The sequence below is a fragment of the Xylocopa sonorina genome, chromosome 2 (assembly GCF_050948175.1).
Source record: "Xylocopa sonorina isolate GNS202 chromosome 2, iyXylSono1_principal, whole genome shotgun sequence".
Taxonomy (NCBI): Eukaryota; Metazoa; Arthropoda; class Insecta; order Hymenoptera; family Apidae; genus Xylocopa; species Xylocopa sonorina.
The window spans coordinates 12,527,002-12,542,076 of NC_135194.1; the positions used below are offsets into that span (position 1 = coordinate 12,527,002).

General features: G+C 38.9%; 2 protein-coding genes and 1 long non-coding RNA gene across 3 annotated transcripts; 1 reads left to right on the forward strand and 2 right to left on the reverse strand.

Annotated features, from left to right (window-relative positions):
* Positions 1 to 246: 246 nt before the first annotated feature.
* LOC143433161 (uncharacterized) lies at positions 247 to 2,720 on the forward strand. The gene is made up of 2 exons (XR_013103098.1): positions 247 to 308; positions 1,867 to 2,720. It is a non-coding gene; the product is annotated as an uncharacterized LOC143433161 (long non-coding RNA).
* On the reverse strand, positions 401 to 10,634 carry LOC143433157 (putative peptidoglycan muropeptide transporter SLC46). Its single transcript, XM_076910311.1, has 6 exons — positions 9,203 to 10,634; positions 4,749 to 4,850; positions 3,221 to 3,358; positions 3,008 to 3,091; positions 1,905 to 2,061; positions 401 to 1,528 (listed from the first exon to the last, which is right to left on the reverse strand). Exons 1-6 carry the CDS (start codon positions 10,194 to 10,196, stop codon positions 1,342 to 1,344), a joined length of 1,662 nt encoding a protein of 553 aa, XP_076766426.1. The 5' UTR covers positions 10,197 to 10,634; the 3' UTR covers positions 401 to 1,341.
* Positions 10,635 to 12,908: 2,274 nt separating this feature from the next.
* LOC143433159 (uncharacterized) lies at positions 12,909 to 14,985 on the reverse strand. The gene is made up of 4 exons (XM_076910314.1): positions 14,854 to 14,985; positions 14,054 to 14,253; positions 13,234 to 13,377; positions 12,909 to 13,072 (listed from the first exon to the last, which is right to left on the reverse strand). The coding sequence occupies exons 1-4, from the start codon at positions 14,858 to 14,860 to the stop codon at positions 12,986 to 12,988; spliced, it is 438 nt and encodes a 145-aa protein (XP_076766429.1). The 5' UTR covers positions 14,861 to 14,985; the 3' UTR covers positions 12,909 to 12,985.
* Between the last annotated feature and the right edge of the window lie 90 nt (positions 14,986 to 15,075).

Sequence of the window (15,075 nt, forward strand, 5' to 3'; positions counted from 1 at the left end):
GTTGTTTAATGAATGAAACAGTAAGTTTAGCTTTTTAAAACTTTTAGGTTTTGGGAAGCTAAATTAATAATTAAATTGTTAGAAAAGTATTCAATATTTATTAGTAACTATACTCACGGTATAAATCTTATTATGTATATACACGCATAGCTTCTCTCAAATTTAATACATAAACGTGAGGTAGAAGATTTGTAGAAACAAGGTCAATATCTCCTTTATCTGTCCTACCTGAACCAGTGTTACTTCAACCACCGTGTGCGTCGCATGAACACCATGTGAAGCGCTCCTGCCATTTTGGTTCCTTGCACGTTCGTATTTTGAATTTCTTTTTCTCTATATTACGATTAACATTTTTATCGTCCTCCGACAATGGAAAAAAGAGTTAACGAGAAGTCTTCCGTTTTTGTATATTTTATATTTTATTTATTTCCTAAATACAAAACTATTTCACTATATCACAATAAACTATAATACATGTAAAGGAATGATGTAGGGGCTTAATTTAGTATAAATACTATTTAGTAAAAACGTTCTAGCAAATCGATCTTGCCCGTACGATCGGATTTTCTAGTAAAATGTGCGATCCATAGAAAACAATGTACACCTATGATACCTTATTACTTTTTATTCGCGAGTATGAGACTTACATCGATTTAAGAGTATCGAACACAAGATGAAACTCATGTCTCTGTTGTCCAAGAGTTACATTATATTCTGTAAGCATAACGTCCTGTTTTCTGAATTTTTCTGCCGCTTGTTATTATCCGTATTTTTTTTTCTTTATAGTAATATCGATAGTTTGGGAAAAGTATATGCAAATACCATTTGTAATACTGATGCACTTGAACAAACATACGTCCGTTCCATTTCATCTATTGTTATCATTTATTTATTAAGTACCAGAGAGGCTGTTTGTACTAGGGCTTGAAATAAAAAATACCTGCTGCCGTGAATTATCCATTAAATCGATTGTAAAGGCCGTATGTACTAACATGTCTATTTCAAACTTTTACCGCTTCAATTCTATCAATATGGTAAAAGTTATCCTTTATTTGAAATAATTTCTCGAGTCGAGTAAGTGTGCTGACTTCAGTTGCTATTAAGATTTCGGTGCTCCTATATCTCTTGATTTTGCTTGAATTTGTCAAATAGGAATATCTAATTATACTATCAGATTCTGATACTTTGTTCGTACTTTGTATCTAGAAAAAATCTTTCCCTCTTTTAGTATGCACGCGATTAGTTTAATCATTTGTTTTAGCAATGACTTCTTATCCATCTTCATTAAATTTTGCTCTAATAATTAAATAGTTTACGCGTTTCGATATAGTAAGTTAGCTGTTACAAATGATCTGATTCAAAAGCTGAATTTGCGATGCCGTTCGCCGTAAGAACGTCCGGTTTCTTCTCGCCAACGATTTGCCATTTCGGAGTCTTCGAGTCGTTTTCCTCAGCTCCTTCCTTGTTCTTTTCTCTCGTCTCTAACTCCAACTGTTTACGATCCTGTCTATGCTCCGTGTATAGCCAACTGTTCGCAAAAAAGGTCACATTAACTCTATACATATGATATCATCGATTAATCCGCTAAATTTTTTTGAACAAATTCTATAGACTCTACGGAACGACGAAATCGCTTAACAACGCACTTCTTAAAAAGTATCTCTATCTTTAAACGATGCACAATTATGATAAGTAATTTAAGTAATTCTAAAGACGTTTCGATCGTCCACCATTTATAGGAAAACGAAATGATATTTCTTTTTATTTAGTCCGGCGTTCGATAAACGTAATTAAAATGATAAAAATGTTGAAGGGATGGTATCTTAATCTGACACGAGAGATGTTGAAATTGGCTACCGACGGTAGTGCCTAGAGTGCGCCGTGCTGCAACTGGATAGACTTACAAGAATCCGGCGACCGCTGGTATGGTCATGCAGGCGCCGACAACGAAGAACGTCCCCGGAAACGTTTTCATGGTTGCAACATAAATGGAGCTGTACATGGGCCCATAAATGAGTGGCATCATTGACTCACAGACACCGAGTAACGAGTACACTTTTCCTACAAATGAAAAAGGTATGAAATAATGTGAGAGCGGAAAGTAAAATGAGTGAGACAAGGTTGCGAATGAGATGTTGCATTAACATTCGAGATTCCAGTAATGGTGTCAGGAGGGACGAAGGAATAAAGGTGATCGCGAGACTGGGCAGATTATTAGCTGGACAGGAAAACCTTGTTAAACGTTGTTCTAACCGAAAGAAAAATCCGTGGAAAATTGGTTAGAAACGGTGTCGGCTTACTTAAAGATATAATCAAACAAGATTATCCTATTTGCACAGTTCTGAGAAGATGGGCGAAGGGAAGTGCTTTTCAGAATGATCTGATTAGATAGTTCTAATTCTTTATATCTTATTTCACGTTGGTGAGTGCCTAAACATTCCAAGTAGTACAAAACGTTGTGCATACATTTCATTCTACGTCTATTTCTAAACTGATTGCGATCTGGACATTTTTAAAACGTTGAAGACATTACTTCGTTTAGATATGCATCTCATACGTCTTTAAAGGGTAGATTAAAAAGATATTCTAATAGAAGCGTTCAGGAAGAAGCTCTGTTACAATTGAAATCGTGGAATGAATTTTTCATCGCTAGATTTAGTAGAATTCATTAGTAATTTTATGATTGATCTAAAGTGTCTCTTTTAAATTTATACGATTTGTTAATATTTTCTTCCGCCTTGTATTAAGTGAACTAAGCTCGTAATGTTTACGTATATTTTTATCACAGTTGGTAAAGATAATTCCGTTATGCTTGTAACTTACATTCGTTATGTAAATTAAGCATAGATAATCTGTTAATTATGTAAACGAACATCCTTACTACGTGTAATATATTGATCACGTTTATGCAACGGTACCCGTCACACCGTTTCCTTTTTACGTCTGAAAAAAGGTTTGCTCCACAACGTAGCTTTACAAGGTTGTCACGAAATTTGCATTTACTTACCGAGCTCGTCTGCAGCCACAAGTTTAGATGCTATCGATCGCATCGCTATAAATGATGTGCCGTTCACGATCTCTACTATAGCCGCTGGAACAACAATAAACGAAAACGATGTTGTTTTATTCGATTAATTCCAGCTACCTTCGTGATACTCGATATGCGTGATATTCGATAATAACGCTGTTCAGTCTAAGAAATGCCTGCATAGACGCTTACCTAAATATATCATCCAGTCTGTAATTGCGAATGCATAGACGAAACCAGCGAGAATTTTGCTCATCGAGCTCATAATGCCCACGATTGCGTCATCGATCTTCAGAATATGACTGAAGACACCGACAGATACTGCAGTTCCTATAAATAATAAGAATTGCACAGTTGAAACATATTTATATTGCGGAGATCTATCCGCGATGTTAGAGGAACGAGACTTATCCCTTTTGCCATCAGCTAGGTTTCTGCTTGAGAGGAAACAATGATTAGGAAACCCCCAGTCGATTAGTAGTGGCAATTTCGTTCCTCTTGCACCTTCCCAACAATTTTCTCATCTCTTAGTTTCCTTCAAGGATAGATGCACGATCGCGCAGATCAATGACTTTTTATAATTCATCTACGTTTAAATACGACCTCGCGGTTTGTAGGTATCTAGGTTTCCGTGATTCTCTCGAAAATGATGACCAACAATTCCGCTTGGCAACAATACCATTACATAAACTCGCTTCCTGTTGCTTTCGTGGATCGATCGGACAAAAAAGTGATCATTGAACGACGTACGAGTTTTACGTTTCCTCGAGGTCTTTTGAAAAAAAATTTAGAGAAAATACCATAGGAGAGAGAGAGAGAGAGAGAGAGAGAGAGAGAGAGAGAGAGAGAGAGAGAGAGAGAGAAAAGGACTGACAAGACAAAGCAGTCGTCATGCTCGTAGCGGATATAGGTAACCTTTCGTACATAAGTAATCAACTTTTTTCATTTAAAAAGCATTCAGTAGATGGATAAAACAAGAAATGTATTTTTTACAATGTATTTTTCCTAGAAAAAAAGAAGCATTTCTTTGGAAAAAAATTCTGTTTTTAGAGTACATAGCATTGCGATGTAAAAATAGCACAGAAATGCAATTTAATGTATCATGATAGATAAGACTGAAATGCAAAATCGTATTCGCCGTATATTTATTTCTTTCGGCTGGATAAACATTTCTTCATTTTTTGTTTGTTATGTAAAGTGATATATAATAGGATGCAAATGTAAATGTTGTAATGCAAATTAAGTGCCGAAGCAATCGTGACTTTGAACAATTTCGAAGCAATTGAATATGTTTGTTATGTAAAGTTCCATATGTAAGTGTCGCTTCACATTGTATTCATAATACAATTTATCAATAATATCAATAGAAAATATGCTACATCAGTAAATCACATAAATATAGATGAAACAAAATTTGATGGTAAAGTTTATAGAACAGAATACGCAATTGTGCGTCGCGTAAGTACTTTGTATGTAAGCGTCAAGTAGTTAGTGACGCATTTCATCCACGGTGATCGCGTTTTATCACAAGTGTACTAGAGCGAAAGGGTTAAGGGTAGGGAGCAAATAATAGAAACATCAGAGATTACCGCTAGAAAGATTGGCATTCGTATAGAACTTTCCTTTTCATTTCAAAACATCATCTATTTATGTCAATTAATTTTTCGTTGATAATTAGATCAGAGAGGATTCAAGGAATTATCTAATTCGCTTTACTTACCAATTAAATTAGTCACCATGGCGAATGTGGTGAACATGCTGAACATCACTTCGTTCCAGTGGTATCTGTATCTCATGTAAAGATACATCACCGCCATTTCACCTGTAACAACAACAGAACACTTGAAATTTACCAAATTTTTCTCACCGAGCGTTATTCTTACGATGGAAGCCTCGAATGGGTCGCAATTCCTCTCAATCAGTTCAATAATGACGGTCGTTAAAAATTTGAATTCCAAATAACAAGGACAATAATTTAATTTACTTTGCCGGGTACATCCATCGCGTACGCGTTGTAACTCCGCGAACCACAATGTTCTAAATTCAATGTGGGTGGAACAATTCCGCTTGCACAGCATGAAAGATCATGGTCAAAACGTTTTTCAGAATTGGCAGCTCGCGTCCAGCGTTACCTCTGCAATGTTGCTTCATCGTTCGCTGTGCGTAATAGCTTTCGAAGTTGAAAATGACACGCGGAAGATTCGCCGATGCTGTACATCGGAACAAGCAAAAAAAGTTCATCCATCGTGTATCCGTCGTTTTTTCTCCGATTAAATCACTACCTCTTCAAATGTGAATCTGCAGAAGCGTAAATTACTATTCTGCATTCTACGATCGTTAATATTACTTCTGCATTAAATTGTATGTAGCTGTTTTTGCCACATCACGATAAAGAATGATACGATCTTTTAGTTTTTAATAGTTGACCTTCGTATGTACGAATGCTTATTGTCGAATGGTCGTTGACTATTAATACTTGCTTGTATGCTGTTATATCATATTATAATTTTAGAGAATGTTATTTATTATTTTAGTATTCCGGTAAGATTTTTCTGATAAAGAATCAGTTAAAACCGGTGACTTCATCTCTTCCATTGTTACTGAAGAATGTCTGTGAAACCGAGTAAGCGTTTATTATTAAATTAATTTTTTAATCACTCGTAACTACCTTTATCTTAGGAACTTCTTCCTAGAAGTCTATGAATTACCTAGAAATTGCAAGTTGTATTCTGAATAATTTCTTCGCGTTATTAAGTCAATATTACATAAGGATAAACACGGCGTTATACAAAAAGTTTGTTCATTAGATGATTTTCCAACTGGTTAATCGTTTCCGTCGAGTTTAGGTTATTATTGTATCATTCCATTGTTTTTTTTCTCGTGTGCATTCCTCCGGTACAGAAAATTTCTGAATTCCTGCGTATCGACCGATTTATCTTTCAGAGTTTATACAATCAGACAACTGCGTCTCCCCTTGAGATTATAGCTCTGGGAAATTAATTTATAATCGAACTACAATCAGCATCCAATGTAATTGTGAAAAATGGGATGATAGATGCTTTGCAATAAAGAATTTCGTCGAAGGAATCTAAACGAATTCGTTAAGCCGAGTAGGTTTTAAGTAAAAGTGGTTCATGTTCAAGAACCGAGCACTTAGTGGTCTGGAAAAAAGGAAAGTTTATTATAAAATTACCCTCGATGTAAATTGAACATTATTAGCTTGCAAAGAATAGGAAGAGACACTTGTATATTAATACAATTTCGTTCAATCGGAGAATTAAATTCGAAGACCGTAGGGAATGTCGAAAATTGCTCGAACATTAATGCAAATAACTGAGAATAAATAAACTTAAAGAACGTCACGTCCATTATAAATGTTCGGTCGTGAAATAAAATTGCTACATAATTGCTGACAGTCGCCGAGGAATCATTAATTGTAAGTAGCTTTTGCATTTAATGCTCTCCTCATCCTTTAATCGCAACATACCTTTGCATTCCATTCGCTGACGGATATAATTGCGAGATAACAAATGTTAACAATAGCAAAAGAACTCGACAAAGTGTAATTTTGATGTGATTAAATTGTACATAAACTTTGTATTAAACGCCAATTTCTCAGCTTCTACTCCAATTAAGCTTTAGAACTCGTAACCAGTAAATCTAGTTTAAGGGGTGGAACAACCCTTCGAAGATCGAGGCCCAAAATGCTAACTCTGAAAGAGAGGAGGTTATGAAGATGGAAATAAAAGCTTGGATTAAAATTTAACAGTCAGTAGAATAAACTTGTAACAGTAATAGTCTGAATGTATTATGGTAATCCCTTAAACAACGAGGACTAGACTGATTTCCGACGGTCAAAGATCTGAAATTACATCAGGGTACTTAGGCTATCAGCACATATTAGCATACGTGCTCATAGAATCTGTGTTCTAATAGGTATGTTGACTTCACGCATGCACTAACGGTAATAAATTTCAGGCCACTCTCTTTATTCTCACACTTTCCACGAATGTTTCGCCCGTTTATGACTCCCTCGATAATCAAGTTTCTCAGTTTAATTTTCTTAAACGATTTCTTGCTTCGCCGCATATTGTTCCATTGAAAAAGGGGCTACGATATCAACTAACTCTGCGAGAATTTCTGCGAGGGGAAAAAAGTGCGGGAAGAAATATTAGTAGGTTGTGCAACTTCATCTGGGATTTGTTTAACAGAGCATGGATTTACGTTACGACGGCAAAGCCACCGTATCGACTATCGTTCCCGTTCTTTCGATCGACCTTGTCGTGGTTACTATTCGTAACGCTAATCGTAATTAACGCCTTGGCTAACGTACCGTTCTGACTTTCGTTCGTCGACGACGTGTCTACGGGTTAGCTATATTATAATACATTGTCGAAAAGGAGTACTTAGAATCGATTGAACCAAACGACGATGCTTGACTTAATTAACGTACACCAATTTCACGGTCCAATTACGCGATGTCTCGAACAATTGGTATCAGTACGTCTGGTAGCGATGGCGTATCGACAGATCGATAATTGCCCTACCATTTCCGTGTCTATGATACTACGATGTACTATTTCTATGATCGCGTAACACTTCATTCATAAAATATTAATTACTCCATGAGATAGAATTTGTAAGATCTTATTGATTATTCTGTTGTCGGTACTATCTTACGTATCATAATTATAAAGCAATAGCGGCTGTTCGTTGTAACGTCTAACTGAAATTTTTGCAATATTTTCTATCGAATCTAAGACGATACCTTGAAGAAGATAAAAGCAGATATAGATAGACTGCCTAATTGTTGGCCTCACAAAATCCGGAAGAAGTCCATTATACGAAATTGTTATAAGCAGCATGATTACTAATGCTTTTGCAGCACAGCCAAGACGAATAAAGACGCAACGAAACATTATAATGTCCGGCGTATTAGCGGTCTAATTAAATTATGACAAGGACGCTCGCCTTGAATTCTCTGTTGCAATACGAATTCGTGATGCGTTAATAATCCGTAATTGGCGGATGCAACCGTATTGTCGTTTGAGATTGGTATCGCAACCGTTCGTAGAAGAAAGAAGAAGCACTAAATTCGATAAAATCAAAGGTAATGCAAGAAACCCGTGAAAGGTGTCTTTATCGGAAGATTTATTGACAATAAAAGAATGACTGAGAATCCTATTAAATGAATGGTGATTATACAAAGCAACGCTCGTCAGGAACAGATCTATTAATCACACTTTCACTGGCACTCCTCTAGGGGCTCTCGCAATTTCCAAGTTACGTACAACGTATCCTCGTTCATCGTATGTCTGGTAAACACACGTGCTCAGTGTACGTTCTACCAACCGTTGATCGATAATTACAGCTCATTACACGGGGTTAACTATTTTTTCGCAACACCGAGAGCCGCTACTATCATTTTCATACACGTCTAGTACTAACTTTCCTACATTTCCATGACCGAAATGCTGCAACGACCGATAGAAACTCTGTACCCGTGGGTTACCGCAACAGAACCAGTAGGATTAACCAGTGTTACGTGTAACTCTTTCCACTTTCATTTACTTGTCGATATACAAGTTAGAAGGGATAAATTCGCCGACTTTCTGCTAGCTGATCGCGCGAATACTCTCTCTCACTCTCTCTCTCTCTCTCTCTCTTTCTCAGTCGATTTGCAAATTGCGAGTCTATGGAAATGAGTATGTATCGGTCAGCGAAGAAAAATTTCCGTTTGATTACGAATTAATGGAAAAAAAAATGAAAAAAAAAGAAATAATTACAGCCGTCCAGAAAAGTTCTGGTTCGAAACGATCTAACTGCGTGTTACGTTGGGCAAAGGGTAAATGGAGTGTACATGAATTGTGCGAAAGTGAAATCGAGTGGTATAGGTGAACGAGAAAAGGAGAAAAAAGAAGGAAAGGCTATTTGTAAATGTAATAGAGCGATTGAAATATGTTCTTATGACTGAAATTCATGAAACTAGTTAAACTAGTTTACACCTTGCGTTTCTGGATTGATCTGACTATCTCTCGCAAGACTTTGAAGATTCTAAAGAATTGTACGAAGCATATGCTTCGTCGTATTGTCAGATGCTTTAACGATAATTGCGCCGCGATGTTAAATATCCATCGCAACGATTAACAATAGTAAGGGAAACCTATTACTAACCGTAAAGTGGACCGATCACCACCATAACGATGATCATGAGCGCCAGCACCCTTTTCTGCCGGTTGTTCCTTCCGTCCTTGAACGCGACGCGGAAGGTCTCCTCGATGTGCTTAAACGCGAAGAAATCCAATATCGAGGCGCACACAGACATCTTTTTCTCTTCAACTTTCTCCGCCTTCTGCTTCAAATGCAGCCTAGGTGGCTCCTTGATTACCACTAACCCGTAAATAAAGCTCAGCACATAGCACACAGTCGAGATGCTGAAGACACCGTAAAAGCCAAGCTTCAGGTACAATATCCCTGACAACGCCATCCCTATCGGCACACCCAGTGACAAGAAAACGTTCGCGGCACCGATTCGAAGTGTCCTAGACTCCACGCTAGTGATGTCCGCGATGTAACTGAAAACACCCATGAACATGGTGAACCAACCGCCGGTCAACGCTGGCCACAGTGCCTCGAACACGCCTGTCGCTTCCATGGGTACCTCATAGAAGAAGTACGTGCACAATAACATGCTGACACTGCTTAGACACTCCCCAATAATTGGCAACAGCATACACGGTTTCCTCAACCCTGTACGGTCGCTCCAAGCACCCATAAACAGGATCAAAATGGTGGGCAAAGCACTGGACAGGGCTGTTTTCCACGTTTGCATACCAGCGACCAGCTGCTGAACCGCCGTTTCTTCCGCTTCGTAACCTGTTGTGTTCCTCTCGGCCAACGCCGTGCAGACTTCGTCGGAGTATGCTAAATTCACCCTGCACGCCTTCTCCAAGCTAAGATTCTGCGTGGCCAGAGAGGCTAGCATACAAGGGATCACGTAACAAGCGATCATAGGCTCCACGGTGATGTTCCTGGTGAAGTACGACCATTTCTGACGCAGGGTCATAGACTTCCATACGACGGCTGTGTCGGACACTACTTGGTTGCCGGTGGCCTCTCCTCGTTTCTTCTCTACTTGGGGTGGATTATTCGGGGTTGTGTCAGCCATCTCCCTGGACCGGAGCAGACTGAACCGTACGATACTTAAGTATTCCTCGAAGTGTCTGGATCGAATACGCAGTACTTTTCAACAATCTACGTCATATGAGATGTTTCCAAACTTCCAGTAACTCCCTTACGATACGAATTTGATGGTTCGGAGTCAGGTGAAACTTCCAAGTGTTTTCGAAGGTGATTGGAATCATACGGATGGGTTCAAAGAGACAATCACTATTGGTCTCGGATAAAAATCAAATGTTTTCTAAGGATTTTAAAGCGGATCGAGTTCTTCTAATTATTTAGGTCATAGGATCTAACAATTGAATTTCTCACTTGGTCGGCTTCTGATTTCTCCCCTCTGGACCGATTTAAGGAGTCCAATTCTTGAAATCGTTCTCGTTTACTGGCACACCGGTTCGTCGGATTTCAGTCAGTCCCCGGGAGAGACTGTCTGACCGTCTACTCCTGGCTAATGCACCATTGTACATTACGATACGCGTGTTACCTCTTTCCCTTCTTCTTCCTCTCCCGACCACCTCCTGCTTCGGTTCTTCCTCCACCACCTCGTGACGATCCCTCCAACTGTCCCTCCTGGAGCAAACTTCAACGGTCCTCTTCATGAGCGGTGTCGGGTATATACTTAGGTATGTTCGAGGGTACATCCACCTAGGACGTTAAATGTACGTCGCCGGTACGTGCCGTTTCTGCGACGATCGACAACCACGCGCAACGTCCACGCTTCCGGTTCCGTTCTTCGACGCTTTTCAGGTCAAGGTCTGCTTCGAGCGTCTGGACGAAGGTTCTCTGAATTTTTTAGGGATTCCTTCCAATTTTCTTGAGGGTGATTTCGTTAACTCTACATTGGGTTTGATGTTGTAAACAAATATTGGCAAAATTCTAATTTGTTTGTATTTTTCTTTTCTTCTGCTGCATACATTACTACTGTTTCTTATGCTAATAGATTGTTTACTAATTGGTTTTTTAAATGGTTGGGTAATACATATTTTTTCTCCTGTTATGAATGTTTTGCATCATCGGAAAGGATGTGGGTCAAGTGCGAAATTCTTGTTTATTTCGTTACCGCCGAGAATCACATTCTTTTTTCTTCTTTAGACCGCTTACATCGATGAATATATTAGGTTATCATAAAATATCCATAAAATCTCTGCTAGCAATACTTTGCAATAAATTATCCGGCGGATATTTGGCGATGCGTCACCAAGTATTTTTCGTTACCGAAACTTCGCTACAGACCGACGAAAAAAATATCTCAACAGAATGTTTTTTATGTATGCTAATCGGTCGAACTGCGTTTTGTGATTAATGATCAAATAATCAGATACAATCGAAAAACAGCGATGTAAACAGCGGGCAGCATTACGAGCGACATCTCCGGTAGGCCAGATGCCGAGGTGCCGTTTAAATGTGGCAATTTGTTGATAAAATAATCACAACCGGCCGTCTTGTCTTCTACGGCTGGAGCCTATTTCAGACAGGGCCGTGTCCCCTCCCCCGTGAGGCCACCTACAACGACAAATCAAAGATTCCATTAAGTGTATACCCAACCACGACGATTTGCTCGCCGGGCCTTTCTGGTCCCGCAGTCACGTTTGCTGGGCGGCCAATTGCGACGAATTGGCAATTACGTTCCTTCGTTCCCGCGCGCTCGATGGCCTCCAGATTTTTCTAGACCTTCGTGCTTCCGTAGAAATTTGGTCAATGCCACGACGTGTCAATTTCCATCGCAAACATCCACCAAGTTCCACGCTCTTGATTAACATCGGGACGTCGAATTCGGCGGGGATGTTCGTGCAGCCTCTCGGGGGTTGTTGGTACGCCGAGTCGATAGGTTCAGGATGAATTAAAGAAGGAATCATGGGACTCGTGGCTGGATTAGAGGTGTAAGTTACGGCCCTGGCTTTTAAGCTGACCGTATGACGTCGTCAAGTGAGTAATGCTCGTAATTCGAGCGATGCTATAAAATATTCGATTCAGAGCCGTAACAGACCTGTTGTTTTCGTGTTTCTCCGGCACATCCGCTGGTCACCGCGCGCTTCAACTCGGAACAGACTGGCTCGTGGATCGAGCGACCGGTCGAAACCCGGTCACCTCGCTCTATTCTCTTATCGTGGACCCTTAGCTCTCGATTGGCCTCGCGTTTTGGAGGAGGTAATCGGCCCACGAAACTTTCGAGCTCGACCCATCGATCCATGAAGATTATGCTAGGGACAATACGCTAGGTTAAACTTAGAAGCAATAGTAACTACCGCAGCATTTCTGCTCCTAGTATAATAGTACCGAATTAATTGAAAGTATTATGTTCTAGAGTCATTTTTCTTAGCTCCCGAATGAATTTGTTTTTCCTGTACCACGGCAATCTAATTACTCTGAAAAACGTACGTAGTTATGGCAACCAGTGACGCGATGGTTTTTAATCTATTTGCGTCAGTCTCAGAAAATCGTAACGTTAATTTGCTTAAACGAATGCTCGTAATGAATCATAGTGAGTCGTGACGTTTCCTGGGTTCGAAAGTTAGCAAATAATTAACGTCGTTAAGAACACCATCTTTATCTTATCGGTTGTCCCGATATAATGCGTATCAACTGCGTTTTATTCTGGGCGCAGATGAGATAGAATGTTTTATTGTTGTGCATTCACACAACCGTGGAGAAACGAACGCTGTTTTATTATTCCTTTTCAGTGTGTTTTGCGAATTGTTTGTGTTTACATTAGTAGTTAAAATCTCAGTAATACATTGAACGCGACTCGTAATAGTAACAGTAATAGCGTTGTGCTGCTTAGTGCATTACAAGCACTTCGTAGTCTCTGAAGGACAGCTCCTCGCCATCGAAGGGGATGTACAAGCACCCATGGCTCGGTTGGACCTACAAAGAGACATTCTCATTGATCATCTGAATTCTTAATTCGGCGATACGGATCTAACGTGTCCTTTTCCGCCAATGATTTCATGTGTTCGTAATTAAAAAATAGCTTCCGTTAAGTTAAAAATAGAAATTTCCTATACAAGGAACAGTAACGTTCCGACCTTGCCAACTGTTTGGGATCCATTATGGAGAACACGGCCAACATACAGGGGTTCTCCATCGGTGGTCTGTCCTACGACTACCGCGTCAGATGGAACGGATCCGTTGCTGCAGAATTCCCATCCGAATTCTCCTTGGCACAAAACCTTAAAAGAACAGAACAATTTTTAGTATTAGTAAAATTTTGCTAAATCTCAATCAATTGATTCTACAAAGCGTTCTACTCGATCGTATTCGACGAGTTAATCGATTAAAGAGGTAAAAGGCAAAGGTGATTTTCGTATGAGAATTAAAGTCGAGATGGTAACGCGATGGTAACCGATGGGACAGGGCGACCATCGCTTTTTCCTGCGTTCATTTTCAAAGCCCAAGGTAATCGTGTTGCTCGAAATCGTACAAAGAGCTAAAGGCTCGTGCAAATCGTGCAAACTGTATACCAATTCCGTGCCGCGAAACGGCTTCGCCTTGACACGAAATCTCGATTTCGTGTTTGCGTGTGCGTTAAAAAGCCAGTTACACCGTCGGATTAAGTTCATCGGCGGAAAAATTTTTTTATTCGCTAAAAAAAAGGCGATCAGCGACAAATGTTCTCCAAGAACCGCCTTCGATTTAATCGTGGCTCGCGAGCATAAAAAGTGCGAACGATAACGACAGATAATTGCCACTTTTATCAACAATTAGATTAAAAAATGTAAGTGTCTAACTTTTCTTTGTACGCGATTTTCCTGCAGATAATTTAATTACGTTGTCAATAAGTCTTATTTTTCAAACTAGATTGAATGAAATGACAGTATATGCAGCGACTTTTCCTGATATACTCACTTCGTAATCATCTTTGACGTGTTCTTGACCGTTGTGACATACGTAGGCGGCACTTCTGTCAGGGATTATTTTAGCCGGAAGCATATCACCCTCGTGGAAGGCTCTACCAACGTAGATGTTGCATCCATCTATGTCACGGCCCCCAATGACCGCGGTTTCCGGCAAACTTTGCCCTCTAGTTCGATTGACCCATCTGAAACCTTTGATGGAAATTATTGTTTAATCTCTGATTCATCTACTACAACATAAATGATTACCTTTGACTTATATAAAAAAAATGACCGTATCGTAGATGTAACAAAACTACTTTTCTCTTCTAAAACACTATTGTATGTTTATATATAAATAAATATTATGTGAAAACTCTCATGATGAAATAGATAAAGAGATATAAATAATATAGGTGTAGATGGCTTAAAATGAGTGTGATTTCTCAGGTGATGATTGTGCTGTAGTAAGACTTTTCTCGAACTCAGTTTCACCGCTGATAAGGGGAAAACAAATAAGTGGTGTCTGTTATACACATGTTACATTAATGTATTCGCATATAGAAATTTTTCGATCTGTCGTGAAACCAACTACGTAATTTTTAATCATATCATTTCGTATTCGAAATTATTTAACTTAATCGCTATCAGACAATAAGTAGCGTTAATATTTCTGGGTATTTTAGCGAAATTTAGATTTCGAGAAAATCCTTCAAAATAGTTAAATATAAAACAATCGTTTCGGTGAATAATATAAATTAATGTAATGAAAAAATGAAGTTTATCGAATTCTTATAAAATAGTATTACTTACTTGGCATCTTTGGATCTGGCACAAATGACACTTCAAAGTGGACTAATGCTTATCACCTGCTGTCACCTGATTAAAAACAGTTGTAATCTTATCACATATTTGCTGTAATATTTGTATTCTGGTTAAAGTTAGTAACGTACAAAAGTAAGTTCTCGGAAAAATAGTATGAAAAGATTAGCGATATATATTGGTGTTGGGAGTGCTTCAAATCGACAAAAAAAT

Excerpts from the sequence above, each read along its gene's own strand:
- LOC143433157 (XM_076910311.1), bottom strand. The coding sequence starts at position 10,196 with ATGGCTGACACAACCCCGAATAATCCACCCCAAGTAGAGAAGAAACGA. Across the intron at positions 3,359-4,748 it reads CATGGTGACTAATTTAATTG|GAACTGCAGTATCTGTCGGT; the intron begins GTAAGTAAAGCG and ends TATTATTTATAG. Across the intron at positions 2,062-3,007 it reads TGTGGCTGCAGACGAGCTCG|GAAAAGTGTACTCGTTACTC; the intron begins GTAAGTAAATGC and ends TTTCATTTGTAG.
- LOC143433159 (XM_076910314.1), bottom strand. Across the intron at positions 13,378-14,053 it reads ACGTCAAAGATGATTACGAA|GTTTTGTGCCAAGGAGAATT; the intron begins GTGAGTATATCA and ends TGTTCTTTTAAG. Across the intron at positions 13,073-13,233 it reads GATCCCAAACAGTTGGCAAG|GTCCAACCGAGCCATGGGTG; the intron begins GTCGGAACGTTA and ends GTCTCTTTGTAG.